The 27,994-nt window shown below is 43.3% G+C and overlaps 3 protein-coding genes across 3 annotated transcripts in view; 1 reads left to right on the forward strand and 2 right to left on the reverse strand.

The window, feature by feature from the left end:
• The window catches only part of GNA12 (G protein subunit alpha 12), a 44,789-nt gene extending 40,265 nt beyond the window's left edge, over positions 1 to 4,524 (reverse strand). The window contains exon 1 of the mRNA XM_075165309.1: positions 3,747 to 4,524. Within this exon, the coding sequence (XP_075021410.1) occupies positions 3,747 to 4,067 (321 nt within the window). The 5' untranslated portion in view covers positions 4,068 to 4,524. The remainder of the gene's footprint in view (positions 1 to 3,746) is intronic.
• The window catches only part of EIF3B (eukaryotic translation initiation factor 3 subunit B), a 396,012-nt gene extending 377,853 nt beyond the window's left edge, over positions 1 to 18,159 (forward strand). The window contains exon 19 of the mRNA XM_075165314.1: positions 18,143 to 18,159. The gene's annotated coding sequence lies outside the window, so the exon portion shown is untranslated. The remainder of the gene's footprint in view (positions 1 to 18,142) is intronic.
• A 7,551-nt stretch (positions 18,160 to 25,710) lies between these two features.
• CARD11 (caspase recruitment domain family member 11) overlaps positions 25,711 to 27,994 on the reverse strand; it is a 47,286-nt gene continuing 45,002 nt past the window's right edge. Inside the window, exons 22-24 of the mRNA XM_075165331.1 lie at positions 27,827 to 27,951; positions 26,881 to 26,996; positions 25,711 to 26,329 (exon numbers count right to left, since the gene is read on the reverse strand). Of these exons, the coding sequence (XP_075021432.1) occupies positions 26,125 to 26,329; positions 26,881 to 26,996; positions 27,827 to 27,951 (446 nt within the window). The 3' untranslated portion in view covers positions 25,711 to 26,124. The remainder of the gene's footprint in view (positions 26,330 to 26,880; positions 26,997 to 27,826; positions 27,952 to 27,994) is intronic.

Consider the following 27,994-nt stretch of genomic DNA (forward strand, 5'->3'; position numbering starts at 1 on the left):
ACATTTGGACAAGGAACATCAGAGCCATGATTCATTAGGTATCTAAGCTCTTTAACTGTTATCAAAGGAAGCAAGTAGAGTAGCAAGGCCAACCCACCCATTTTGGAAGGTATTGAAAGATTATTCCTTCAGCTACAGTTGGAAGGCATCAAAACGCTCATGTAACACCACCAGCCATTTCTTAGATTTGAAACTTAAGGTACACAAAAGTTTTCCAAGTTCCTCTGTATATCCAAGAGTCACCTTAAAATTCATGCTGCAGCAGCTAGCCCTCTCCTATCCACTTTCCTTTTCCAGGTGGGTGTGCTAAAGTCATGCAGCCTGTGTACTCATACCAGAACATTAACACTACTGCTTTTCACTTCAATCATCAAAAAGTTCCAAAAAGTTACTTTGAAACTTAGCCTCGATTAACAAGCAAAACCCTAGTTAACCGATGACTATTTACCTTAAACCAAAGCAAAACTAATGTATTTGAAGACTGTCCCACAAATGCCAGAAAAAGCTAGCAAGGCCCTGAACCATCACCTGTACTAAACGGAAAAGTAAATTCTGTATCATAGATTTATTTCGTTTCAGCATTTCGTTTCTAACTAGGGTTTCCCAAAGCAGGGGATGAGAAATGGAGAGAACAGAGTAAGGAAAGAACTCAGCATTAAGATGATATCAGAAAAGCGCGAAGCTGAAAACTCAAAATAAAGTAGAAGCTGACACTAACGTCAATTCATACTTAGCACTGTTATTTTCGAAGAGGTTTCAGGTTCTGTTCTCTGAATCAGTTCCTTCATTCTCTGTAAGCTGTATAGACTGCCTAAATACCACTGCAATAAGCACTTTAGAAATATCAAGCACTATTGAGAGAGTAGTAATCCTCCTCCTTCAGAGAGAAGTTTAGTCATGGTTGGAAAATGAAAATTGACCATTTAATCCCAGAGATTTACACTGCATTTCTAACTCAGATCTCAGCGTTGTAGAAGCTTAACAGAACCATTGTTTGACCATGCTGAGAACTGTGTGGAAAAAGGGGCTAAGGTTGCTGCAGCTGTACTTCACGACGTCAAACAGATTTATATGCTATTTGATAGGATCATTTTCATTTCACATTGTCCACGTATCGTATTATAAAAATTCATCTTATATCCTTTCTTGTAAGTTAGATGCATGGGGATCTCCGCTCCATTTAGTCTTAATGGATGATCATTCTAGTCTGAACTTCCTGAAAAAGTGAAAAGAACCTGCAGTCTAAACACTTTATTATAGAAAGAATGGCAATCAGGTTCACTTGACAATTTACATCAAAGAAGCAAAATAAGTTTACTTGAAACATTTTCTGGTTTTCCACAGAACAAAGTTTAATACAAGAAAGTATTACACAACTACCCTAAAATAAGTGTACTGACAACATCACTCTGTTTTGAAAGCCCTGTAATTCTATCTTGGTATTTGATTTCTTCCTGATGATTATGGCAGGTGTTATCAGGTTTCTTTCAGATAAGCAAAATTCAAATAGAACATCTACTGCTTTCTCCCCACACTCCTGTCTCAGACCTCCTTCCCAACAGAAAACTCATTTAGTTCCCTTTGTTTGCTCTCCCTCCTTCTGCCTACTCTTTCCATAGCGACCACTCCCAAGCCATTCCCCAAAACCTATGGGTGAAGAGTAAACTGTATTCTTATATGCAAGAGCCATCTCTGTCATCCAGAGAAATAAGAGAAGGAAGAGTCTGACAGATGCTACCCATGTACCTAGAAGGATAGCCTAACCTAACGCTCTCAAATCACGATCTGCAAGGCCAAAAGGGCGATCTGTTGAAAAATATTAACTCACTTTAAAAATACTTCCAAATTTTAGTTTGATGATTAGGAGGCTTAAAAAGGTGTTCAGCTGACAACAGTCCAAGAAGTGTTGTTAACGACCGGTCTTGAAATCAGAACACCTGACTGCTACCTTGAGGACCTGGATTCTACTCCAAGTTCTGCAAATTTGCCCAAAGCCATCCAGCACTCAAGTGTTTCAAGTGCATAACTCAGCCTCCTCTACTACAAGATGGAGACATGCACTTTCCTTTCCAAAGCACACTAAATTCTACTGCTGAAAACTCTATACCTTCTGCATATATAAAATATTACAATATTTTACCATAACTAGTATTGCTTAGACAACTTATAGAGAAAGGAGTCTCAGATTTTTTCCCGTTTTCACAAATTGCTTACTTAAAAGCAGCTACTACTTTAAAACAGTAGCAGTAACAAATAAATCACTGGCAATACCAAAATAAGCATTAAGACCTCTAAAACAAGACTCCTTATTTCTGGGTGTATAGATAAAAACTCATAACACTCTTTTTCCTTACATAACTTCAATGAAAGAGAAGCTTCTGAGCTTCAGCTTTCTTGCAGTTAACAGGTTCCTGCAATACATGTACACACTTCTGAAAATGGACTAAAAAAAAGGAAAAGAAAGCTAGTCAACAATTTTCCTGTTCACTAATAGAAGCAAAAGCCCTTCATGGAATAGCAGCATTCTTAAAACCAAAAATCATTGTGTGCATGCACTTATTAAGTGCATATAAAGCTTCTATTCAAAACAAATACGAAAATTCAGAAGTAACTCGTTATCCTTAACTTGCACAGTTCCCTTTCATTTTCTATGAAATCTCACAGAGCCTCACAAATCCATGCCCGTATAAGAATGGAGATAGTCCTACAGAAAAACATAGGCAGGAAAGCAGCAGTTCTTTTAGAGAAAGGTTATGAAGATGAAGAGAGATATATTCTTAAGTGAGCTATTTCTGCATCTTTAGGTATTTTCTGAAATACAATCACTTCTACCTGCACAGGGCATCAAAGCCTGTTTACCAGAAAGAAACAGTATTTGTCAAGGCTGATTTTCTTTAGTTGTTTGTAGACCAAAGGCTCTACCTGTAGGTTCTATCAGCAGCCTTTATATTCTCCAGTCACTAGAGAAATATACTACGATCACTACAAACCCTGCACACGCATTGAACAAAAACTTTTTTGCAAAGGCACCAAAACAAAGCTATTTCCATTTCAGAGCTATGCTTGATAACATCCCACACTACCCAACTCTCAGGGCCTACGCTCCCCCGTCTCTAAAGATGTACCAAGTAACAACTACTCGCAGCCACAACATCCATACGGGGACCCATTTCTTGTCCCATCTCGAGGTACACAGACGCAGGGTACTTAGCAGAGGCATGGAAATTCCTCCTCATTTCTTCAAATTTCGAAGTTTTTCCAATTCTGACTTAGAGGATGCTCTCACAATGTTTTTTCCAGAGCACAGGCCACACCTATATCCTCTTTCCTCTGAGTTTCCACAAAGCTTTTCTCTATCCCCTTTGCAGGGAAGTTTCCTTTGAGCCTTTTTTTATCGAGGCCTTCTGACGGATAACGCTGGAAACCCACAGAGCCTCGTCTCCCGCAGCCCGCAGGGCAGTCGCACAAAAGGTACACGCCTTCCGAAACACCTGCACCACAGAAACCCCCTTCCCCGAAGAGAGGGTGCATCCGAGAGGTGCGGCGGAGCAACCCACGGGGAGCAGCCGCCGCCCCGGCCGAGCTCACAGCCTTTTCCGACGGCGATTCTGGGCACGGCCCAAACTTCCCAAACTGCGGGATGTGTCGGCGCCGGCCTCCATCCCCGACCGCCCCGACCGCTCTGGGCGAAGGCGGCTGGAGCCGCCGCTCCCCGCCCCCGGCCCGGGCCCCCTCCCGCCCCTCACCTTGAGGATGTTCTCGTAGATGGTGGCCCGGAACTCCAGCAGCGCCTTCTGGTCGAATTCGCGGCCGTGGATGATCCGCATCTGCTTGAGGAAGGTGGACTTGCCGCTCTCGCCGGCGCCCAGCAACAGGATCTTGACCAGGCGGCGCACGGCCCGCCTCTCCCGGGCCAGCATCGCGTCGATCTCCCGGCTCCGCCGCCGCGCCTCTCGCTCCGCATCGCGGCTCCGCTCCTTGCCCTCCCGCCGCTGCTGCTCCCCAGCGCGGCCCGTGGCCTCGGCCGGCAGCAGGCAGCGGCTCAGGGTGCGCACCACGCCGGACATGGCGGCTGCGGGACGGCAGGAGCGCTCACAACGCCGCGGAGACCCCAGCCAGCTCCGCCAGCATCGGGCGGAGGCCACCGAGACGCTGGGACCCGGGAGGAGGAGCAGCTGCCGCAGCCGGGGGCTAAGGGCCGGGACCGCCCATTCCCCTTCTCCCGGCTCGGCTGGGCGACGCTGCGGAGGGAGGGGAGGCGGGGTGCGGCCCGGGGAGGCCAGCCGGCCGGGGGGAGGGGTGGCGGCGGCGGGGCGCGGCCCGCAGGCCCTGCCCGGGGAGGGGGCACCGCCGCCCCGCTCCTCTCCGAGCGGCAAGGGGGCGCCGAGGGGTTGGGGAGCGGCGGGAAGGCGCCCCCGAGCCCCTCGGCCCGGGTTCAGCCAGCGGCCGCCTCCGGTCCCACTGAGGCGCGGCGGGGCGGGGGGACGCGGAGCCCCCGGCCCCTTCAGTCAGGGAGCGCCGCCGCCGCCTGCGGAGGGAGGTGCCAGCCCGGCCCTCCCGCCCCGCTAACGCTACGCCTCATTGGGCGACAGGAGTGTCGGTCAACGCCTCCCTCTTCCAATTGGAGAAGCCGACCTGTGGGGCGGGGGTAAACGGGCGACAGGGCTCAAGGCAAGGCAGGGCGGGCAGAGCCGGGAGGGACAGCGCGGGGGCGGGGACGGGGACGGGGGCGGAGCAGTCCCGCGGGAGGCGGGGCAAGCACCAATCAGAGGCGGGAGGGCGGGCTCCCGAGCGAGGTGGTCTCTCAGGGGGCGGGGCCTGGGCCTCGCTGCGGGAGAAGGCGGGTCCGCCGCGCGGGGCGTGACGTCAGGTCGTGTCCCGGGCCGTTGGCCTGAGGCGGTCGCCGAGGCCCGCCTGTAACGGGCCCTTCGGCGGCGGTAACCGGGGGACGGTGTTAGGAACGTGCTGGGGAAAACCACACAGCGGGGGTTATTTCACACCGGAGAGATTCAGCCGTCAGGTTGTAGAAGTCACGCGGTGACATATAGGAATGCGTCATTGCTGACACCACCAAATGAGTACATGCGGTCAGGGCACTTCAGCATCCCTACTGCCTTATTAAGCCAGAGCGGCGAGAGGCCTCTGCTGCAGCCGCGCCGGGGCTGGGCCCTCTGCTGAAGCACGCTGCAAGGCGTGGAGGTTTTCTGGGTGAAATTTAATTTCTTGATTGACGTCAGGTGTAATTCCTTGTGAAGCTCGTTGAAGCAATCCAGTGCTGGGCTGATGATGAGGCGGGGATTAAAGTACCAAAGTACGCATCGGAAGGAAAATCCCCTTGGTCTCCTGATGAGGTACTGGAGGAAAAAAATCCGTTTTCAGGAGCAGCTGGTATGTGATCACCTGGCAGGGGCTGGGATCCCAGACGGGGCTGCAAAACGAAATCATAAAAGACAGACACGTGTCCTCAGTTCTGTGAGATTACATGGTCCTTTCTGTATTACTCCTTTTGTCTGTGCCTCCAATTATTTATGGCATAAACATCTAATCCAGCTTAAGCTTCAGATAACTTACCCTGCCCCAGGCCTGTACCAAACACTGGGGCAAGCCTACGCTACCACATACTGGGGCAAGTGGCACAGAGGGGTAAGGGAAACTGCTAAAATGACAGATTTCATAGAAAGTTAAGATTTTTAAGAAGCCTTGAGATGGCCCAAAAGATCAAGGAGTCACAGACTGAGAACAAAAAAATTTAACTCTTTCATGGAAGCGAGAATCCTGTGTGACTGTTAATCGCACTGAGATGCTGTTGTCAACACTTCCCCAAAGAGCAAGTCGTCTTCTCCTTAGCAAGAGGAGACACTTCAGGTATTGCAGAAGTCAGGAGGAGAACAGCACAAGACTCTTAGTCATGAGCCATTCACTACCGCCCAGAACCTTTATTGAGAAAGTTATTTTCTCTTCCAGGATCTTGCCCTCTGTAATTTGAGACTCGGCAGCAGCTCATTCCACATATAAAATACTGCAGTAATTCACGAGTCTCTCCACTGGATGTCATCATTGCCCCACAAGAAGCCAGTCAGACCAGTAGGATGGAGACAAACAACCCCCGAGCCCCCCGTACTGTGTAGGCCTGATTTTCGGAACAGCTGAGCACTCAGGACTCCCGCTGGAATCCGCAGATGCTAAGCTGCCTGCAAATCAGACCCAATGTAACTGTGAAGTGCCCAGATCGGTATTTTCTGATTAGCTCAGTTACTCCTGCCCCACAAGCTTTGTCTGTGCCCTACTTCAGTCCTCTTCAGACTTCTGAGGCTCTCTGTTTTGGCAGAGAATTCAAACAACTATGAAGTCCAACTCCTGCGATAGGCATGCTTCGTCTGTAAGTGAGAGTGAAATTACGGTATACAGTAAACCAATCAAACAAATCGGTTGCCAGACGTCCTTAGTTCTCTATGCATTCATCCATGAAAGCAGCTTTCAACAGCTCACATCTAATTGTCAAAAGGAAAAGGTCCACTCCTCCCTCTTTCCCCCGCAGCACTGTTCCTCATCTAATCATTCAGAAGCTGTTCTAAAAACAGGACAAAACAGAATTTTGTTTACTACCGCAGATCTGCAGCAGTACGCCTTCTGTTGCTCCGCTGAGGGACTGGGCAGAACCTCACAAATGCACATGATGATCCCTATTGGTGTTTCTTCAGATGTTTTGTAATGAGCATAAGCAATAGGTGTAAGCACCCCAGTAAAAGCTTTTGAGAGAGAGGTTTTTACAGTCTCAATGCCTTCCCTTTCTCCGTTTCCTTATTATCTGCCCAGTTCCATGCTTCAAGATTTCCAGTTCATCTCCCTTCTTTGGGCTTAGACTGAAATTAAAACAACTTATGTTGTTTTAATAAAAATATAAATAATATATTTATTTATATATTTAATAAAAATATAAAAAATAAAATAAAATAAAATAATATTAATGACTTCATTTTTCTATGCCTTCTTTTACTTTCTCAGTTTTCCAGCTTTACCTTTTTTGTATTTCTACTGTTTTCCCCATCTCTGTGTCTTCCTATAACTCCCGTTCTCTTTCTGCTGAGATGAAGAAATACTTGTACAGCTGCTTCTATTTCTCCTTCCTTCATCTCCCATAAGAGAGGAGGAGACTCAAAGATGGAAGAAATAGGGGACTGGAGGACAGAAAGAAAGAGGCAATGAGGGCAACATTATTTCCATTTCCCTCATTGGCTACAAAGCAACTGAATTATGAGCAGAAAGACGGGGAGCTCATGGGGGAAAGGCTGGAGCATGAACTTCTGAGGCCCTGGCGCTGAAAACAGACAGCAGAAGATTAAAGCTGAAAAGCTGTATGGCAGCTGGAGAAGCTAGTGGACTACTTCATAAAGACCTTATTGCAGACGGGAGTGACATCTGGGCAGCTCTGGTAAATGAAGAAGTAGTTATGGAAAAAGCACTGATAGTAAGCTCCAGTCAGTAAGCCCCATTTTCTGCTTACAGAAAGGCCAGAAGAAGACATGGCCTCACTGATGAATGCTGGCACGAAGTGTGTGAAATGAGGAGGGCTGAGGTGCATGGCACTGGTTCTTTCTGTTTCAAGCCCCACTTGTTTCTACCTGGGTCAAGTCCCCACCTGGATGATGGCCCATTCTTTACCCAGTCCACTGTGACCCATAGCTTAAAGCATGTTCTCTCCTCTGAAAGTGTATTATCAACACAAGCAGAGGAGGCACAGTGTGAAGGCGGTGCTACCACTTCAGCTGAAAATGCAGCTAATGGACCCTGTAAGTATTACAAACTGAATGTTTGCCCATACCTGGGACATGGCTGTTGCTTTTCTGAGCGCTACCAGACACTGTCACTGCCAGGAAGAATATTTTGCTCAGTGAAACTGGGAAGCAAATAAACAACAAGGAGGATATGCCTACCACCTTGCAGTACAGCACCATGCGGCAATATCAGAGCTAGTGCTAATGTAATTTAAACTTCAGAGTTTAGGCAAGAACCTGGCAATCTTAAGACAACAGCAAGAAAAAGTATGCACTAATGGAATCACCTGAGTTGATAAATCATCCACCTTGTCCTTTCTGACCACTGTGCTAGATGAGCAAACTGAGTCAAAATATTGAGCTGTTGTTACCACAGGGCAGAAGCACTCCTGGCTTAGTCTGACTTATTTAAAGATGTTGGGGCCCTTGAATTGCTCGTTGTGCATTCAGACAGCAAAGCTTGTAGATCTGAACAAGATTTATGATCTAAACTCCCTTTGCTTCTTCTCCGTTGTTGAGACTGTGACTCTCTTTGCCTGAGGAGGTGCTGGAGTTTATACGCACTTCAAGCCCTTACCTAAGCTGGCAGTTTTGTCATGTTAGAAGTGCCATATTCTGCTTATTGCATTCTCAGAGGGTTTATATGGCTTTTTCAATGGCCTTCTCTCTGCACGCTTCCCATAGCAGAATGAAAAAGTGGAGAGAGACAAAGTGAAGAATGTTTTCCTGTGGAGGAAAGAAACAAGAATAGTTCAAATAGATCAACTATTTTCTAGTAACATCATTAAGTATATGGGAAACCTCCGGTACTAATATATTATTTTTTTGCTATAGATATTGAGACCTTGGCTGGATGTTTTCTGCAAGACTTTATGATCCCTGGTTTAATATGCTCTTTCTCAGAGATCCCAGTTCTTTGAAGTGATTGCAGTCTTAACTCCTGTGAAGCCAAAGAAAACTGAAGTAGTTAGGCATCTCTCAAGAAAAAATCCACTTACTAGTGAATTTGTATCTCAGTATTTGTCTTGTCCCTTTTAACATTGCTTTAATATACAGTTGTTTGGGATATGCATCCATTTTATTGATCCAGATTTGCCTAAAAAAAATAGTTGAGCTTCTAACTATTGACATCAAGACATTAAAAACTAGGTCCAGACAAAGAACTAGAGAACCACAAGCAGCCTTGTAATGTTAAGACTGGAAAAGAAATGGATAACCAAACAGTGCTTTCAAATTATAATTCTTTGATTTCAGTGTATTTTGATTTTTAATTGTATTTTCTTTCCCCTTTGCTAGCTCTGTGAGTACAGAGGCTGCAGAACGTTTGGTTCATACTGTTTGTGAGTTCACAAATGTGGATTCTCTTGCAGTGGCCCAGCCCAGCAGTAAGGCAGTAAAAGTGCCAAATTATGCCAAAGCAAAGTATGCCTGCTTCTTTTATTAAATTTGTGGCCATCATTTTTTCTTTTCCATGTAATATTTTCATCTTCTGACCCACAGAGGATACATTACTCATATACATAAAATATGTGAGTCGTGACACTTCATGTAGTTAATTTTCACTATTTTCAGACTGCTTGACAGTAGCCTGTTCTCCTTCATTACACACCAGCCAACGAGTGGATTAGTTTACTTTCAAAACACAAAACCTCATATTAATCCCCAAACAATTAATTATTGAGAGAAGACAAGCATATTTTTAACTAGCCTGTGACTTTTCTACTCAGTTCATGCAACAAGGCATGATCTGTGTAGTTCGAGGCATGCCCTTCCAAGTGTCCTGCAGGCTCTAAGTTCTTAGCGTGAAGTTGCTGTGATTACACACAGGGACGGTGTACCTTGGTTCTGAGAGTATAGAAAGATCAGACGGTGAGGTTCTGCTCAAAGGTGTTTCCTCAGAGGGCACAGAAACTGGGCCTGTGGGATCTGAGCAGGGCTGTGTCTCAACAGCCCTTGCTTTCGAGTTCTAAATCTGGAGACGTATTCCTAGAGCACAAAGGGACAGAATAGGCACATGCTGGCTCGAGCACGTGTCCTTGACGTACAGAAAAAGTTGTTTCTGGCATCTCAGAAACAACTTAAAAGCAGACGTAAGTCCTGAAAGTGTTTGGACCTCTGACTTTGAGTACAAAAGACTCAAGCAGTAAGTAGTTTTGTCAGTAAAAAGTCATCGGAAAACAAGATGAGTGACATTAAAAGAGGGGAAAAAAGGCACAAATCTATAAAGCGCGAAAAAAAAGCCAAAGAAAATGGAGCTCCCTGAGAACACAACCTAACGTGTTTGCTGCCAAGCTATGTCCATTTTTTCTGCATTGTTTTTAAAATGACTTTTCATTTGGTGATGCAGAACCAAATATCTCCATGGGTAACACATAGCTCCCCAAACTCATAGGAAAATTAGCAAGCCTTAATAATATTTATGCATGGCTTGCTATTGCAGTTCCACATCTAAAGGGAAAACAGATGTTCTCTTTAGTTATTCTCTTCATGTCCAAAGCAAAGCTGTTGGTTACAGTTTTTTTTTTAAAAGGCTGGTGCTGAAAAGGTTACAAATGATGCAATTTTTACAATCCTACTCCAAGGCTCTCTGCTAACCTGAATTGCTGAGGTGACGCTTGCAGATGCCTGTCACCCACTTACCAACCTCATATTTCTTAACACCTACACTTTAGGATGAATAAATAGCAGAAAGTCCACAGTATTTGCCTGAGACCATTAATGGGCTGGCAGGCCAGGCTTCCAAGCCCTCTGGCTGAATTCATTGTTAAGTTTCTCAGGCCAGGTTAGTTTCAAAGGAGAGGCAGAATGGATGCGCATCTGAAAAACGTGCTATTAGAGATGTCACTAAATGGGTCTCTCAAGGCTTCAGCATGAAGAAGAAAAATCTTGATTCTTCACCTCCTTCACCTGGCTCCCTTCACTTAGCACATGTTGTGCATTCTGCCCACATAATTTTCCACTACACATTGCAGATGGGCAATCTTTTCTCTTCCCATTGTTACACAAATATTTTCAAGATGTGCAAAAACATTGGCACTTACAGTGAGTGTTTGCCATCTGAGAGAGCTTGCCACTGCAAACATGTATGCATGCATCCACATATATCTGATATTCATTCTTTGGTTTGCAGATGGGTATCAAACACAGAGGCTTTCAAAATGCTAATTCATTGGGCTGCTATATTTGTTTGTTTCTACAACATGTTTATTGATTGCTCCATGAATGGGGAGATCCCAACCCACCTTTATTCCTCTGCAGCTTCCAAGTGGACATTAATACAAAAAGCAGGTCCCTGTCAACAAAAAAATGCCCCCAAAAAAGAGCAAGTGCAATAAATTGTAGCCATTGGCTTAATACCCTTTCAAAGTATATATCCAAACAACCCTTTCTAGCCTGTGAATATTCATGGTCTTACAGATAATATGAAAGGATAAACACTCACATGCACACCTAAATGTGACTACTAACTAATTAGGAATTATTAGTCTCCAAAAATGGAGAAGGAAGGGACTCTGTCATTTAAAGAAATGATAGCAAATGATGCAAAACCTAGGTGGCAGGAATGCAGAGAAGAGCTGGCAGGAACTAACCAGATGAGTGATCAGCATTTTATTCAGACGGTGTTTCAGCGTCCACCCAGAGGAGATTAAGTATCCTGTCCTCTCAGTGCAGAGAAGGAGAAATAAATCAGGTTTCACCACAAGCAGGGTGGCAGGGAGTTAATTAGGAATGGAAAAAAATATATTTCAGTTTGCAAAGGAATAAAAAATGAGCAAATGAAGGAACTAAAATACACTGAAAACGTGTTGGAACACACCTGGGAAACAGTGACTGAGAATCCTCCACAGGGAGTCTGCAGCCTCAAGGGACTGCACACAACAGGTGATTCAGACAGCTCAGCTGAAAGCTGCAATCCAGGACCAAATGCTGTTGCTCTGAGTTGTCATATGAAAGCAGACATTTCCCGTACCCTGTCTCATGTCAGTCTTTCCAACAACAAAGCACATACAAAAGGCAAGGTTGCACAAAGAAATAAAAGGACCTTACTTTCCTCTCAAAGTAGTTTTTAAAAAACACAACCCTCATTAAAGTCAACAGAAATCGCTCCACATCTCTTATAATTTGCCTCCCAGGATTTGTGCAAAACCAGAATATGAAAGATTTTGCTATTAAAACAAGCAAAACTACACAAGAAAATTAGCAGAAGCCACAAGAAGCAGAACAGTGGCGAAGCTACCTTATTGCCCCATGTTCAGTGATTGCCATTAATGATTTAACAGTAAAGCTCAATTAAATGAGTACTAGATACTGATACAGCTACGGATCTGCTCTGTGTTGTTGGAGCACATGCATATGGATACATTGAAGCAGGAGAAACTTTCAAAGGCAATGCACCATTTTTTTTCCCCTGTTCCAAGCTGAGGTTAAATCTGTCTGGGGTGTGTACCTCTCTGGTCCTAATGAAGATCAACTCCAAATTAAGAGCCACGAGTCCCTGCTTCAGTCAGCTAAATGACAACGCTGTGGTTCTAGGCGGGGTAAAGGCTTCTGTTTTCCACTGGGTTTAAACCGTGGGTACAAGTGGGTTTGGGGGCGTATAGCCTTGCAGGAGGCAAAGTCCTGGCTGTCAGCTGATGGGTGACATATTACTTCTGTGGAAAATGGCACAGATCCTGCTGCATGCCATTCCAGATCTGCTGACGTACCCTTTTTGCCAAGAATGCCATAGGTTGCAGATCACTGCTCGAGAGGAAAGGCTTGTATATGAATGAATGCATGAATATGGCTTCTGGCTGAAATATTTAATCAATGTTTAAGTGACTTTCTGCCACCAGTGAATATCAACATTCCTCATTTTGGGTAAAAGCCGGGAGTCACATTTCAACAATATATTCAGAGAGCATCAATATATTCAGATGGCACCCGATGATGCAAGAGCACAGTCTGTGGTCAATCACCGTTCCAGTAATTTAGGAGAGTGCCGAAGAAGGAGTGCTGGCTTTTGACTGTCTCCATGTTTGTTATTTATACACCATGTCATTTTGAGCTTGTTGTTTGCTTGTAGCTTTGGGCTGACAGTTCCCTGATTCCAAAGGCAATTCAGCCCCTGACATAAAGCAGAAGAACAATGCACAGTTCCTGTAAAACAACAGTGCTCCCCCCCGCTGCTGTCAGAATGCAGGGATTAGATGCAGAATAATGCAGTCCCTGATCAAACCTGCAGCTGTAATTCAACCTCTGGACAGCGCTGATGCCATAAATTTGTGAAGAAAGTGCAGCTCAAGCGATTTGTGAACAAGAGCTGGTAAGTCCAATTGAATTACAGTTGTGGGAGCAGCCGGGATCCCCCTGCACCGAATCATTACTAATGAGAGCCAGAGAATGATTACTTACAATTTTAATGAAATTGAATTTTAATTTATAACCTTGGCTAGAAGAGAAGGAGGAAGAAACATACAATGAATATTGGTAGGTGACAGGGCAAAAGTACAACCAGAAACCCAAAATAAACGGAAGGAGAATGCACTCTCTTGGAAGAGACAAGATAACATTTTATCTGCAAAAATATATTCATATTTTAGCAAACGGTTGTGATACAGTGAGCACTGAAGAAAGCTACTCTATATCACAGTTCTGATGATGAAAGAGCTCAGAAGAAAAATGCTCAAATATGTTTTCTCCAATCCATTTATGATACTCAGAAGAAGGGGAACTGTTTAGCTGATTCTCGAGCCATCACAGCCCATTGTTTTGGCATGAAATCAGCAGAACGGTAACTACAAGCACCACTGACATAATCAAATAATCACATGGAACCATTTCTGAGCAAGTCTTGCAATTTCAGCACTGAGTGGTTATTCACTATTGGAAGGAAAAGCATAATTAACGCTAAATACTGGTTTAAATAGAATAATGTTTCTTGCCGTTTCCCGTGTTGAGGTATCTCTGCTATTTTAATATCCTTTTTAATATTGCACTGTTTCTACTGGGACTATAGTAAGGCATAGGGAGGTTAAGAAAAGTGGTTTATGAAGTTCATCTCAGATATGGAAATGTGAGGAGAGAGAGATGGGAAAAATAGAGAACTTGAGTAAGGATCACAAAATGGATGAATAAGGGAGTACTTGTGGCTCACAACACAGGCCACACAAGTTTTGCAACTCATAATATGAATCTGCAATTCAGGGATGATTAGAAAGGTGTGAGATGTATAGTGGAAGGTCTGAGACTTGAGGCTTGCAGCAAGGGTCACACAAATCAGGCAGAGTACTGGAGAGGTGCTGAAAAATGCTCAGGCTTTTGACTTTACATTTATTTTACAGAAGGTAAATCAATATCTCTTCACCCCAGTGCACTTGTATCATATGGCTTTCTGTTGCAAGGTGACCAGGGCTTGAACATGTCTCTTCTGAACTGAAAACAGCTTAATCCAAAGAGATTTTTTTCTACAAAATGTCTAAAGCACTATATTACCTCATGCCACAGGGTAATGGGACCCAACCCAGTATTTTATTGTACAACTCGGAAATGAGCAGATAGAAACTGTTACTATTCAAATAGTAAAACATGCAAATTGAGTGGGAATTCAGTGCTATTTGCATATATTAAACTATTTTGTTAAAATGAATAGTATTAAAATGAGACTTGCTATACAAGAGAGGATTTTCAAAGAGACAGGGTAGTTCTACTGGGAGAAACGTTATAAAAATAGGTGGCTAATAATGAAGGGTCATTCTCTTCTTCTATGTGTCACAAAATTATTTCACATAAAAGTGTATTGTCATGCACACCCATTTACTCAGACTCACATGGCCTAATTGATTTTGGAAACCGAAGCTGTACCACATCACCACTGGAGGGAGACATCATTCTGTAAAAGCTGTAAGACTTCTGCTGCCATAAATGCACTTCAGTAAGAAAGCGTGAAAAAACAATCTTGAGAAATACAGCTGCTGAACTTGATCCAGGCTGGACACAGTAAATCACAGGTTCTAATAACAATAATAATACAGCATGAATGAAACAGTGCCAGATTAACAAAGATACTTAATGTTTCCACTCTGATCAATACTGCTCAAGTGAATCTTACCCAGGCATCTGAACTCAGTCCGGGTTAAATCCACCACCAGTATCTGTATATTCTCCTCCCTTCTTCCTCGCCCCCTCCCATCACTCACAAGCTGTGCTTGCAGAAACCCATTTGTGATGTTAAAGTCTCAGGCTGATATTTCCTAACCCTTTATCTGACTGTGACCTTAAGTGTGACCAAAAAATGTTCCTGTAGATGGCATTATTTTAGTTTTCACTTAACCCCTAGTGGCCTAGTGTCCTATTTTACAATCATTCAATTACCCCTACTGCCTCTGAAAAAACCCAGTGAGAAAATAATTATTTGGTGCAGCTGAAGGTCATCAGCTGCAGGAGGATAGGGAACCACCAGACAAGCTCAAAGACATACTACTCAAACACTGTTGGACAACTGACAAGTGTATGTATGTACTTCAGAGAGGGGGCCAGGGCACTCCAACTCAGCATCTTCTGCTCTAAAAACCAAAAGCTTCTGCTAGTAGAACAAAAGAAGCAGTTCTGCTGTTAAAAAAAAAAGAGTAATTCTACCTGATGTCATGTGCCATGTTCCCAAAGAGGATAATGTTGCACATGTCTATATAGAGTCATTCCGTTGTGTGGTGCACATGTGCACACAGATGTGTGTTTGCACATGCAGACACAAACATTCACACGTTCTGCTTAAGTTACAAAACAGCATTTCAGCAAGATAAAACACGTGATAAGAAAGAAATTCCTGTGTGAGGGACTCTCACACTTCCAGTAACAGTGAAGAGCCCATGGAAACTTTCAGCTCAGCTGACTATTTGTGGTTTCTGTTTTGAACTTTATTAATGACACATGCTACCACCTGCTAGCTGCCTCCTCACTCCTGAATTAGGCTAATTATAAAATTAATGTAGAAAACAAAGCTTTTTAAAAAAATATATTCTCATCACCTCCCCATGCAACTGCATCTCACACCTACGGTTGCAGCCAACCGTGGGTTTCTGTTGTACTCATTGAATGGGGCAATTTCAGAATAAATATAGTTCAAACGCTTATAAATCTCTAGAGTGAAATCCGAGCTGTGCTGAAAATAGGAGATTCACCACAGATTTTGATAGTTTTTCAGTGCTTTTTCTTCTCAGTGAGCCTTGTTTATGGAAAGGAGACAATTAATGCAATCTTACAGCATGTGCCATCCTTTGTCTTTTTGTTGACCCATGCATCAACTTCTGTAAACCACCACATACCTCCTGACAGTAATCATGTGGTTTTCCCTGATGTTTTAGATGTGCTGGCTGAAGTTTGCAAGATCCAGCTTGTGAACAGTGATCTAAGACATTAGAAAAGAACTAGGAAGAAGCAGGAAAAATCATCATCACCATCATCTCCATTTATTTCCTGCAAGACAAAACCTCATCCTGAAACCACCCCATCGTCCTAGCCTCAGCGTATGTGTATGCCTATCCTGTATGCTCTTCCATTATACCTTCTAGCTGCTTTAGCTATGGCAATGGTTCTTGTCAGTGCTGAGAATTAGTAAGATGTCGTCTTGGAGATCTAATTTTCAGATGTACTTGGTATCCATGATTCTCATGGATTTCCCTAGGACTCCACCTGCAGGACTTCACACACTAGTGGAGTCTAATTATCACAAAATCTCCATACGGTGTTTTATAGTGGAGAAGCTAATGGCTCAGTTGCTGGAAGAACCTACTGTTCTGACTATCATAATAGAAATAGCAAGAGCTAAAAAGAAGAGAAATTCAAATGTGTACCCCTACTACACAGTGCAGTTCAATCTTCCTGAGGCACACAAAGTAAATAGTAGTAATAAAAAGTGATAGGAAAATCAATTGGAACAAATGAAGCACTGTCTGTGCTGTATTCCAGCTTCTCTGTCCCATTGTTACTGCTTTGATTAATAAACAGCAATCTGATAATGAGCAAATCAGCTCAGCACCAGGATATGGTGAAGTAAATGCTGCAGACGTGCTACAATGACAAAGCTAAATCTCACCAGTGTAAGGTTGTCTTTGGAAGACTGTTTGACTGTTTCAGGAGGCTGGTCAGAGAAAGACCATTACTACAGCAGGGCAGGCAGTGCTTGGAAGGCAGAGCTGTTTGGGAGAGAAGCTGTTGTAAGCCACTGGATTGATGTTATATTTATAAAAGTGCACTTAGAACCAGGCATCAATTTTTCACATTCATTTAATAGAAGTTTACCCTACTGGCTTTCTCTAGGGTGTAGAAATGAAGGCCACAGCCAAAAATTGACTCTTAAACCAGTATTTTAACAATACAGTAATGTTACTATAAAGAACTCCAACTAAGTCAGAGTCGATATCCAGCTTAGTTCCTTCTGGTGCATATTTGGACAGAACTGAAAGGTAATGGAATTGTGTCCATTTATGCCAGGAATAAATGTCTCACTTTAATTATGAGTTATTCTTTATTTCTTACTATGTTTATTTCTTTCCTGAACATTCTGGATGTCCCCATGACCCCAGCTAGGGATTGCCTTGTGTAGCCCTTCCTGAGCACTGTCCTGATGTGCCCTGGTGCCTTCTTAAGCACTGTGTTAGGAGTTACTCTCTGAATACTGGTTTATGAGCAGAGGATTGAACTTCAGCAAGTTTCAGTGCCTGTTTCTGTTTCCTTGCTGTTTTGCTAATGCCTTGGTAGATGCAATCACTGCAGGCTATGCCAGAGATGCTTGTTAGTTCTCCACTTCTTCTGTGAGCAAAAATTATCAGATTCACTGACATTTCAGACAGAGAGACAAGGAGAAGCGTACATAATTGATGTGAGACCACTAGTTGCAGTGAATTTAAATCAGAAAAAGGAAGCTGTTCTCCAAAGAACTGGATATACCCAACACTTGTCATCAAGAAATGGTTCCAAGATCTGACTGCTGACCACAAGAAGGCTTTTCTACCAACTTGTGAAAAAGAAGCTAATGGGGCAGAGAAAAAAGGAGAAAACAGTCGCATCTTAGTTCTCAGGTAGAATTTTTCCAGATTGCCAAGGTGGCAAAATGGCTATATTGCCAGTGCCCTGAAAAGTCAGGATGGCTGCTGTATCTGAGGGAAGAACAGGTGGAGTGGTAGCTATTACTGTTCAGATTGCTTTGTAGCAATTAATTCACATATCTTCTGAAAACAACAAGGCAAGCAGGCTGCATCCCAGGGCTCTTCCACACTAATTCACACTACTTTCCCTTGTGGGAACAGCCTGGTCCTGACCCCAGCCCCAGTTCTTCATCCCTGGGATGGTAACACTCCATTCTCCACACAGTCCTGACAAGCCTGGAGCTGAACTATATCTTGTGTATCCTTTAACAACCTCTAACCTGCAGACTGCTGTTACTACGCTGTTGGGATTGGGCGTTGCAGGTACTTTACTGTCTGGCGGTCCTGTCTAGTTCTTTGCCCAGGCATGACCGGGATCCTATGAAAGAGCCATCTCTCCATCTTTGTCTTTCTGTATCTGCAGTTTGGAAGAAAATCAATATTGCTGTTTGTTGCTAAATTGTCAGACAGCTTTTGATGCTAATATCTGATGAAGCAGACATGCTGTTGTAGATATTTACTCTCAAACAGGTTCTTTATCATCCACCATCTGCTTTTAAAGGGTCTTTTTCTCCCTTTTTTTCCGGTGACTAATGGTGCATTTAACCCCGGAGAGCCTCTGATCTGAACATCAGAAAGTTTCTGCAGCAGAGGAAGAGAAAAAAGGAGGCGGGGGAGGGAGGGTGGATGAGCTTCCTGTTGTTCTAACTTGGCTTAGTGGTAGGGTTCTCAAATCAAACTACAAATCTCACTGCTTAAGGCAGCTACCACTCAAATCCTTGATACAGCTGCCAGACTTGCATTATACTCTCGTTCAGAGTCTTGAGACTAGAGCAGCGTAGACGGAGGGGAGCCAGCACTGCGCAGGGGTTGGGGAGCCAGACCGTGTCGCTGACTGTGTGGACAAGCCACGTCAGCTTCTGACCACTTGCTCTATCTGTGCAAAGATGTTAACGACACCTTTTTGATAAAAAAGCATTAGTTCTACCGATGAAAACTACAGGAATGGGAGACCTTCTGTTTGCTTTTGCAGGCTCAGAAACAGAGATCAAAATTTACACTAGAAAGAGTCAGGGGAACGTCCATGAGAATGGCACAGATTCTTCAGTGTTTGGGTCCAGGATCATCCCAGAGGGCTAGAGATAGTTTTGCAGAAATATCAAGTGTGATTTCTCAGAGCACAGCAGAATTCCGCAGTACCTGAAGATACGGGAGGAAATTTTGTATCATAGTCTTTCAGCACTGTGTTGGCTGAATTAGGTTTTCTGTTCAGGAAAGTGTCAGATAGAATGGTTACCCTGGTTCCTCCAGGTATTGTGTGGGCAGGACTCCCGCACAGCGATGCTGGTGTAACTCCTGCTGTGCCAGGAGGATGGCCCAGGCAATGACTGTACTGCCATCCAAGCTGCCAGAGCAAAAGAACCATATTCACTGTGCTTGAACCAAAAATCATACCGGGATTTGGTCTCCAAAGCCATGGGAGAGCCTCCTTTTTCTTCCAGACAAGTCTGGTAAAGCACAAGGTTTTTCTGGAATTACAGTTTCAATTCCCTTAATCATTTGGTGCACTAGACCACTGCATAGAGTAGTCCTCTGACGAAGGATCTCAGGGCTACAAACCCCGAATTAGCCCACGCATTACATGGAGTGGAAAGCAAACGAGCAAACAAGAACTCTGCAAAATGAGCAAGCAGGAGAAATGGGGAAAACAAAAATAAGAAAGGAATCACAATCTCTTGGTTGAATTCTTGTGTACCTTTGAATGGTATATAGCACAAAATAGTGCTATACTATTCAGTTCTCAGAACTGAACGAGAGCAAGGGAAATAGTAACTGCACCAAAGGGGAACACATTTGATACAGGCTTCACAGTATAAGCTGATTAATGCTGAATGACTCGGCATACTCAATTCAAATAATTGCAAAATCCTAGAATGTTGCTCTCCCAGAAGTCCCAAACCCCTGACTGTGTCTTGCTTTTCCAGTCTCCAGGGGACAGCATAATAACTGCTGCTTAAACACCTCAGCCTTACGTGCCCATGCAGTGCTGTAAGCCGCCTGACAGCTCCAGGGTTCACACAATCCGAACCCCTCAGAGCTGAAGTCAGTCTACCTGAATAGTGTCTCTCTGACTTCATCCTTGCTACCGAGTTTTCGAACCCTAGGCCATGAAAATAGCTTGGCATAAAAGAATACAGAAACCTCTAACAGGTTTACAGGCATTTTTCCAGCTTTGGCAACTATCTCCACTTAAAGTTCATAGGCAAAAGTCTGCTTTGTGTGTGTTCCTACTCCCTTGCAAATTGTGCTGCCAGAACTGTCTGTGCTGCAGACAGACCGATTGACAGCTTAGCCTCCAGCCAGAACCCTGATTCAAAGGAGTATCAAATTCTGTATAATAAAGTTTGCATGAAATTTTTACCTGCAACAATTCCCCAGTGTGCTGAACTGCATGATACTGACTTATATAATACATCATTTTAGCAGCAGAGTTAAACAAAATGCAAAGCCAGATTCAGTTTGATTTTTTCTCGTGATCATAGACATTATACCACATCTGATAGCTATAAGCCATTACTTCCATTATTTTGTAGTATATAAACATCAAATACAAAATTTTCTTCAACAAGTGTTTCAATCAAATCAAATGTTTAAATGTAGACTTTAAAAAATACTTCAACTGTAAAAATAAAAAAATTAAAAACAAAAAATGTTTTTAAGTAAAACATTGAAAGTATGTGAAAGATTGAAAAGGACTGCTTCAGTATTATTGAAATACTTTAAATTTTTAAAAAATGAAATGTTATAATGGAAACATTTCCATAGCCAATTGATTTGGATGAAAACACATTTTGTAACAGAACAATATTCCATTGAAAAATTTTCCAATTGCATTTTCTAGTGGCCAATTTTTCAATGACATTTTCCAAAGAACAATCTACATCTGAAAATTTTTCAACAACCTCTTGTGAGCTCTTAAAGAAAAGAAGAAGTAATTTTCCAATAATAGACTTTGAAAGGCGGTTATTATTCTACGCTTTACACCTTTTTACAGAAAAAGTAGCATACCAAATATAGGGCAATTGCCTGGACTTTCTGTTAACTCCTTTTAAACTTAAAATACAAATTCCTGAGAAATGTTTCCAGACTTCAATTAAAAACTTTGAGTGATTTGATTTTAAAATGGTTTGATGTAAATGTTGCTTACCTTAGATAGACATATACAACTGGTATCCAGACACGTCTCTGTCAGGCAGCTTGGTCTGAACTCTGGTGTTCAAGCATGGCATCCAGTTCAAACTCGGGTCTGCAGCTTGAATTTTTCTCTTTATTAGACTGAGTTAGAGAATTTATCTGAATTTCAGTGGTACCTGCAAGTCCAGTTATTGATCACAAATCATACACCAAGTGCTGTCTAACAATATAATAACACCCAAAGAATACTCCAACATAAAACTTGTCACATCTTTACACTTTGACAAGATCAGGCTGAGAGTCTGCTTTGGATTCAGTTGTGATACTGTTTACAACAAACATTTACAACATTTCCAATTTCCATTTTTTCTCAATCATTGCTTCTAGTTTTTCAACCATACAATCACTACTGAATGCCTAGGTGGGCATTCGTAGATGTGATGAGCAGCCCAGGTTTGTATACATTACCTGTATATGTGAGGAGGGAAGTGGTTGGTAGCTTAAAGCAATACCTCACAAGTGAGACTTAGCAGAATGAAAAACACCGCAACGATCTACAGCCCAAGTTCCAAGTTTGCACTTCAAATCTGCCAGTTCAGGACTTGGAATCCACCCTGATTCCAACACTGACATTTAGGGAAATTCACGGCCTCTTTTCAAGTCTGTAGATTTGAATATATTTCAAAAATGCAGAGGTTAATTTCTTCCAGTTTAGATGGACAGCATTTGGATCTAGATCAGAAGCACCTCCTCAGCTAGTGTAAATGATGATGTCCCCTTTTGCTCTGTTGCAGTTCTGGGAATGTGCTCCAGCTACAGATTTGCTCTTTGAGTTCACATCCAGAAGTCAAGGGGGAATATAGTTTTCAGTCCTTCTCCACTGAGTCAAAGAGAGATGAGGGTTGTGCAGGCTCCAACACACAGCTCTGTCAGTGAACTTCACTTAAGAGTCTGATTGCTTTGCATCACATGAGTAGACAACCACAATGCCTTGTAGTATCTGCAGCGCTGGGAATTCACAGGAGATGTACTCGGATACCAAGAAGAAAAGTCTGTTCCATGTATTCACTCCTCTCTTGTTTCATAGAAATAATTAGATCTCTTCTTGTTCTCTGCCTCAATCTCTTGTTCCACTTTTCCCATAAGGTGGTTTAGCTGTCCCAAATTACAGATCAAAAAGCTAAATGCTAAAGGCCAAGCTAATTCTCCAGTTTCTTTCTATAGCCCATGAAAAAAAAAACAGACAGTTCAGAAGGCAATTCATCTCATCCTTAGATAGCCATCTACAGTAAGTTAGACAAATAGCTCTTTGGAGGTGTATCTCCAATCATTGTAAAAGGAACCTGCTTTAGACTTTGGCATATACCTTTCCTATGTCTGAAGTTAAGTGAGATAAATCACATCCACAGCTGTTGTCTGTGTAAAGAGGGCTCAGAAATAAAGCTGTGGTGAGAGAAGATCACTGCAGAAACAACCGTGGCAGTCTGAGATCCTTCATCCTCTCCGCGCCACTAGCCGTCTGTTCTAGCCATTCCACCAGATGTTACTGATCCCTGCAGCACAGCCAGTGGGACATGGACATCCTATGAGTTCTGTCCAGCAGTCAGCTGGTTGCTCCTGAAGGGATCTGACGCTGACCTAGCTGAACTTTTTGCTGAAGCAGCTGAGAAATGTTCTGACAGTCCCTCCCATTGCTCAGCTGTGGACTCAGAACTATCACAAGAGGGGCAGTGACAACCACAGGCAGCTGTTACACAAGGTGGCATTATCAGGACATTAGGAATGAATGCAAAATGCTCCTGAAAGGCTTAGCTTTTCCAACTGATACTTTCTTATTTCTGGTTGAGCTACAGAAGATCTCTGAAGAATCATCCCATTTGTTCTACATATACCCCAATTGGTTGTTATTCTTTGCCCTGGAGGGAGTTGCAAATTGTGTATGCAGCCTGTACTTTGTAAAGAGATGGCAAAAGAATAGTATCCCCCCGCTTGCACAGTCCAAACAGATGGCATTGGGCAGGTAAAGAGCTATTTTTTGAGAAATGCTATCTATGAATGGTCTTTCAAATATTAATAATTTGAGAAACACAGCAGCAGAAAGTTAGATGTAAAGTGACATAAATGACTTCTAGAAGATACCATTAGTTAAAAAATGATGTGCATAAAAGAGAAGAGCAGAAAAGCACAATCACACAAGCCAACATGAGCTGACCCAATCTACCTGAGAGACACCCACAACATCAGAAGCTCATTGCAAAGACAACCTAGCAGTTAATCTAGTGAGGGCAACCAGGCCAGATGTTTTGCTTGGATTCTGTTTGTCTTTTAATTGCCAGCTGCTGCACGCCAGCCTGAAGCACCAAGATGGGGGACTTGGGATGAACACAGAAGCAAAGGTAAATTTGTTATTAAATGCATCTTAAAAGGGAAGGATATGGCAAGGAATAAAGGATCTAAGGATAATGGGATGTACAACTCTTCATCTGTAGGTCAATTTTTATTGCATTTCAGATCAGCAGTTGTGCAAGTCATTATTATCTGGTCAGTTTTATTGAATCAATTTGGCAGTCTCAATACAGTGTCTAATGTATAGTGGAAAAATTTTAAAAGACTGAAAAGATTTAGGAGTTTAAGTTCCCAGTCATTATCAGTGGAACTTAAACTCTCTGAGGAGTTAAGTGCTTTTGAAAACAGGATGTGGTCTTCTAAATCATGTACACACTTTTGAAAATATTATCCTACTTGGCCACAGCACAGTGTGATGCTTGCTGGTCTGCTTGCTGTCAATCATGGCAGAGAGGTCAAGGACTGAGTGGCTCACAGCAATTACTGGCTTATGAAATTCTCCTTTTCTTCTCAGAACAGTCCCTCCTGTTGAGAGCAGGCATGTTGGCAGGCGATGATGTTGTAGAGAAATATAGATTTCAGTGGAGAAACAGAGAAACCTGTTGTCTGGAGAAGGCACCATGGTATTTTCCACGAGTAAAAAATGTTGAAAACTGAGAGATGTACAAATGCATACAACACAGAGGCAGGGATAAACTAAACGAAACATTGGCAGATCTAGAAAGATCTGATCTGCCACTGGGACAGTGGAGTCTATTTTCCTGTAAGTGCCAGGACTACAAAGGAAACCTGCAAAAATGTTAAATAAAACTGGGGTTTAAAGAGAAAGGGAAAACTGTCATTTTAATTAATGCCAGGAATAATAGCTATTTCCTGCTTGACCAACCTGATCTCCTTCTATGAGCAGGTGACCCGCCTAGTGGATGAGGGAAAGGCAGTGGATGTGGTCTACTTGGACTTCAGTAAGGCCTTTGACACTGTCTCCCACAGCATTCTCCTAGAGAAGCTGGCGGCTCACGGCTCAGACAGGTCCACTCTTCGCTGGGTAAAAAACTGGCTGGACGGCCGAGCCCAGAGAGTTGTGGTGAACGGAGTTAAATCCAGTTGGCGGCCGGTCACGAGCGGTGTTCCCCAGGGCTCAGTACTGGGGCCGGTCCTGTTCAATATCTTTATCAACGATCTGGACGAGGGGATCGAGTGCTCCCTCAGTAAGTTTGCAGATGACACCAAGTTGGGCGGGAGTGTTGATCTGCTGGAGGGTAGGAAGGCTCTGCAGAGGGACCTGGACAGGCTGGATCGATGGGCCGAGGCCAACTGCATGAGGTTCAACAAGGCCAAGTGCCGGGTCCTGCACTTCGGCCACAACAACCCCAGGCAACGCTACAGGCTTGGGGAAGAGTGGCTGGAAAGCTGCCCAGAGGAAAAGGACCTGGGGGTGCTGGTTGACAGCCGGCTGAACATGAGCCGGCAGTGTGCCCAGGTGGCCAAGAAGGCCAATGGCATCCTGGCCTGTATCAGAAAGAGTGTGGCCAGCAGGAGCAGGGAGGTGATCGTGCCCCTGTACTCGGCACTGGTGAGGCTGCACCTCGAATACTGTGTTCAGTTTTGGGCCCCTCACTACAAGAAGGACATGGAGGTGCTGGAGCGTGTCCAGAGGAGGGCAACGAAGCTGGTGAAGGGCCTGGAGCACAAGTCTGATGAGGAACGGCTGAGGGAACTGGGGTTGTTTAGCCTGGAGAAGAGGAGGCTGAGGGGAGACCTCATCGCGCTCTACAACTACCTGAAAGGAGGTTGTAGCGAGGTGGGTGTTGGTCTCTTCTGCCAAGTAACTAGCGATAGGACAAGAGGAAATGGCCTCAAGTTGCGCCAAGGGAGGTTTAGATTGGACATTAGGAGAAATTTCTTTACTGAAAGAGTGATCAGGCCTTGGAACAGGCTGCCCAGGGAAGTGGTGGAGTCACCATCCCTGGAGGTATTTAAAAGACGTGTAGATGAGGCCCTTAGGGACATGGTGTAGTGGGCATGGTGGTGTTGGGTTGACGGTTGGACACGATGATCTTAGAGGTCTTTTCCAACCTGTATGATTCTATGATTCTATGATTCTTCTCTTCTGATTAAAATGGTTATGGAAAAACAGGGCTACAGAGCTGCTACAGCCATCAGAGCTAGCATTGCTGTTGCTACTAACCAGCCTTCAGCTTCCTTAATTGGGTATGTTCAGAATCTCACCTCAGGGTGTGTGTGCGGCACATCTCAATTCCATATCTTTTAGCCCAATCCCCATGCTTTATTCCTCTTAGATTCCACTTATCTCATCAGAAGTTTTCAATGAGCCAAATGAGATCCATATTTTCAACAAAATAAGTTACCCCAAGCTCCCTCTCAAGATCTTTGTCCTTCTCACATGTTAAACAGCTGCTGTCCCTTAAGAGATACCGGTGGGTCAGAAGTTGTGGTGGTGGCTGTGGTCTGACCCACATCCTAGATCCCCAGCATCTGAGACATTGGCTATTCAACACAGCTCCAGTTCCATTCCATACATGCATTCTGCCAGCAGGAAGCCCCCAGCCAGCAATGGTGAAACAGGAGTGAGCACTGGGCACCTATCAGAGAATTCTGCGAGCCCCTGCTCCGCCTGGGTATGTCCTTCTGTCACCAAAGAGCTCCATTTTACTTATTGTTTTTTATAGCTGATCTTCATCTATCCAAATGGTTTTACGCTGCTCTTCTCCGATTCTGTCTTTTATTGTTCGGATAAGATCTTCAATACTGCTCCATGCATCTGCCTCTACAGAGGCATAAAGACATGGCAGTGCTTCTAGTTCTTTCTCCTTCAGACGGCACATACGTAAAAACTCGTCTTCAGTCTCCGGCTTTGGCAATAGTTTCCTGTATGAAATGAGCAGACCAAAAATAAATGTCTTTCTTACATTTTAAGTTAATCCTGTAATCCCAGACGTCCCATCAATAATTTATTTTCTACTGACTATATACAAGCAATAAAAGCAGTGGAGAATACAGCTACTCCAGGTCTATCCTCCCCTTACCTCCATGCTGCACCCAGGGAAAAATATTTGCTATGGGGAAACAATTTAAGAAGATGGAATGCAGGGGGAGTGCAAGTGTTTACGACCTTTCCTCTTTCAGCTAGCATTACCTTAGAGTGCTGAGCATGGAGAAAACCACATATTCTTCAGTCTCATCCTCCCACAATGCTCATTGCTATCAGTGACAGTGAAAGAGTGCTAAATTTGGGGAATTCCAACTTTTTCCGGTTATAAGATTTCAGGGAGGAGTCATGAGAGGAAATAGTGCACATAGAAGCACCAGATCAAGAGAGAAGAGGGTCTTTATTTCTCTCCCTGAGAACATCATTGGACTCGAGAATTATTCACTGAATAAGACAGAATATCAAATATGCAAAAGGTTTGATATGTTACCTGAACCTCTTGATGTTTTTCTCTGAGACTCTGATAAAGAGAACAATAGGATATATCTTGGCTTTGATTAAATCCTTTGTGCAGCTTATTCCAGCTTCTAGGAGACAATGTTTGTTCTAAAAACAAAGTCATAACAGTGTCACAAAGGAACATTCACTGCTGTGGAATCTCGAGATAAAGGTATCCATACCAGCTAAAAAGCTCTCCATTTACCATTGTACTGATTTAAAACATTTAATCAAATATACATTTAAAGTCCAAACTCCTCCTACTGGTTTAGAACTAGTCAGTCAAATAACAGCTGAGCTTAATAGCTTTGTGAAAAGGTTTAGAATAGAAATGGACAAATCTAAAGATGAAGAGTATGATAAAATACCAGTTTTAAACATATACACAAACACACATACTTGCTCTTTGTTCAGAGAGAACATCTACTGCAACTACTTGTGAGAGAAAAAAACATCACTTTAATTCTCCTTTTTTCTATGCTGTGCATCAAATCTACTCTGCTTGATATAAGATCTCTGTCTTTGACATTGTTATCTTTGTACTGTACACCCCGTGTCTGTGTTTCAGGCTATCCTTTCTTTTGTCTAGGTCCTTGTATCTCTTACTCTCTGGCACATTCATATATACTTATGATACGAAAAGGAACGGAATAAGTGATGGAGCATAGAAAATGAAAGGATATTTTGCTGCATCAGTGTGGGTCATCACAGGGAATGAGTGAGAATATAAAAGGACATGGCTGAGGATGACAAAGAAAAGGAAAAGCAAGTGCACAAATAAAAGCCATTTGGGAGAATAAATATAAATCTGAGACTGAAGGTGGGCAAGAGAGAGAACATGTGACTGTAAATTGGTCAGTCTCTTATTCAAGAAGAAACATACATTGCAGACAGATTCACAGACAGCCTATCGAAGGGATACAGAGTACTCTAAGCACCTTGGCAGTGACAGCCTCAATATTGGCAGGTACAATACATTCATACGTGTTCAGATTCTTTTCTCTGCTGAAGATGATAGTCTCCGTTCTTTGCTTCCTTAAGAACTCTTCCTTCGTTACAATATCTGGGAAGAGATGTGGATGAGGACAAAATCAAGATTACAACAA

The sequence above is a fragment of the Calonectris borealis genome, chromosome 16, assembly GCF_964195595.1.
Source record: "Calonectris borealis chromosome 16, bCalBor7.hap1.2, whole genome shotgun sequence".
Classification (NCBI taxonomy): domain Eukaryota; kingdom Metazoa; phylum Chordata; class Aves; order Procellariiformes; family Procellariidae; genus Calonectris; species Calonectris borealis.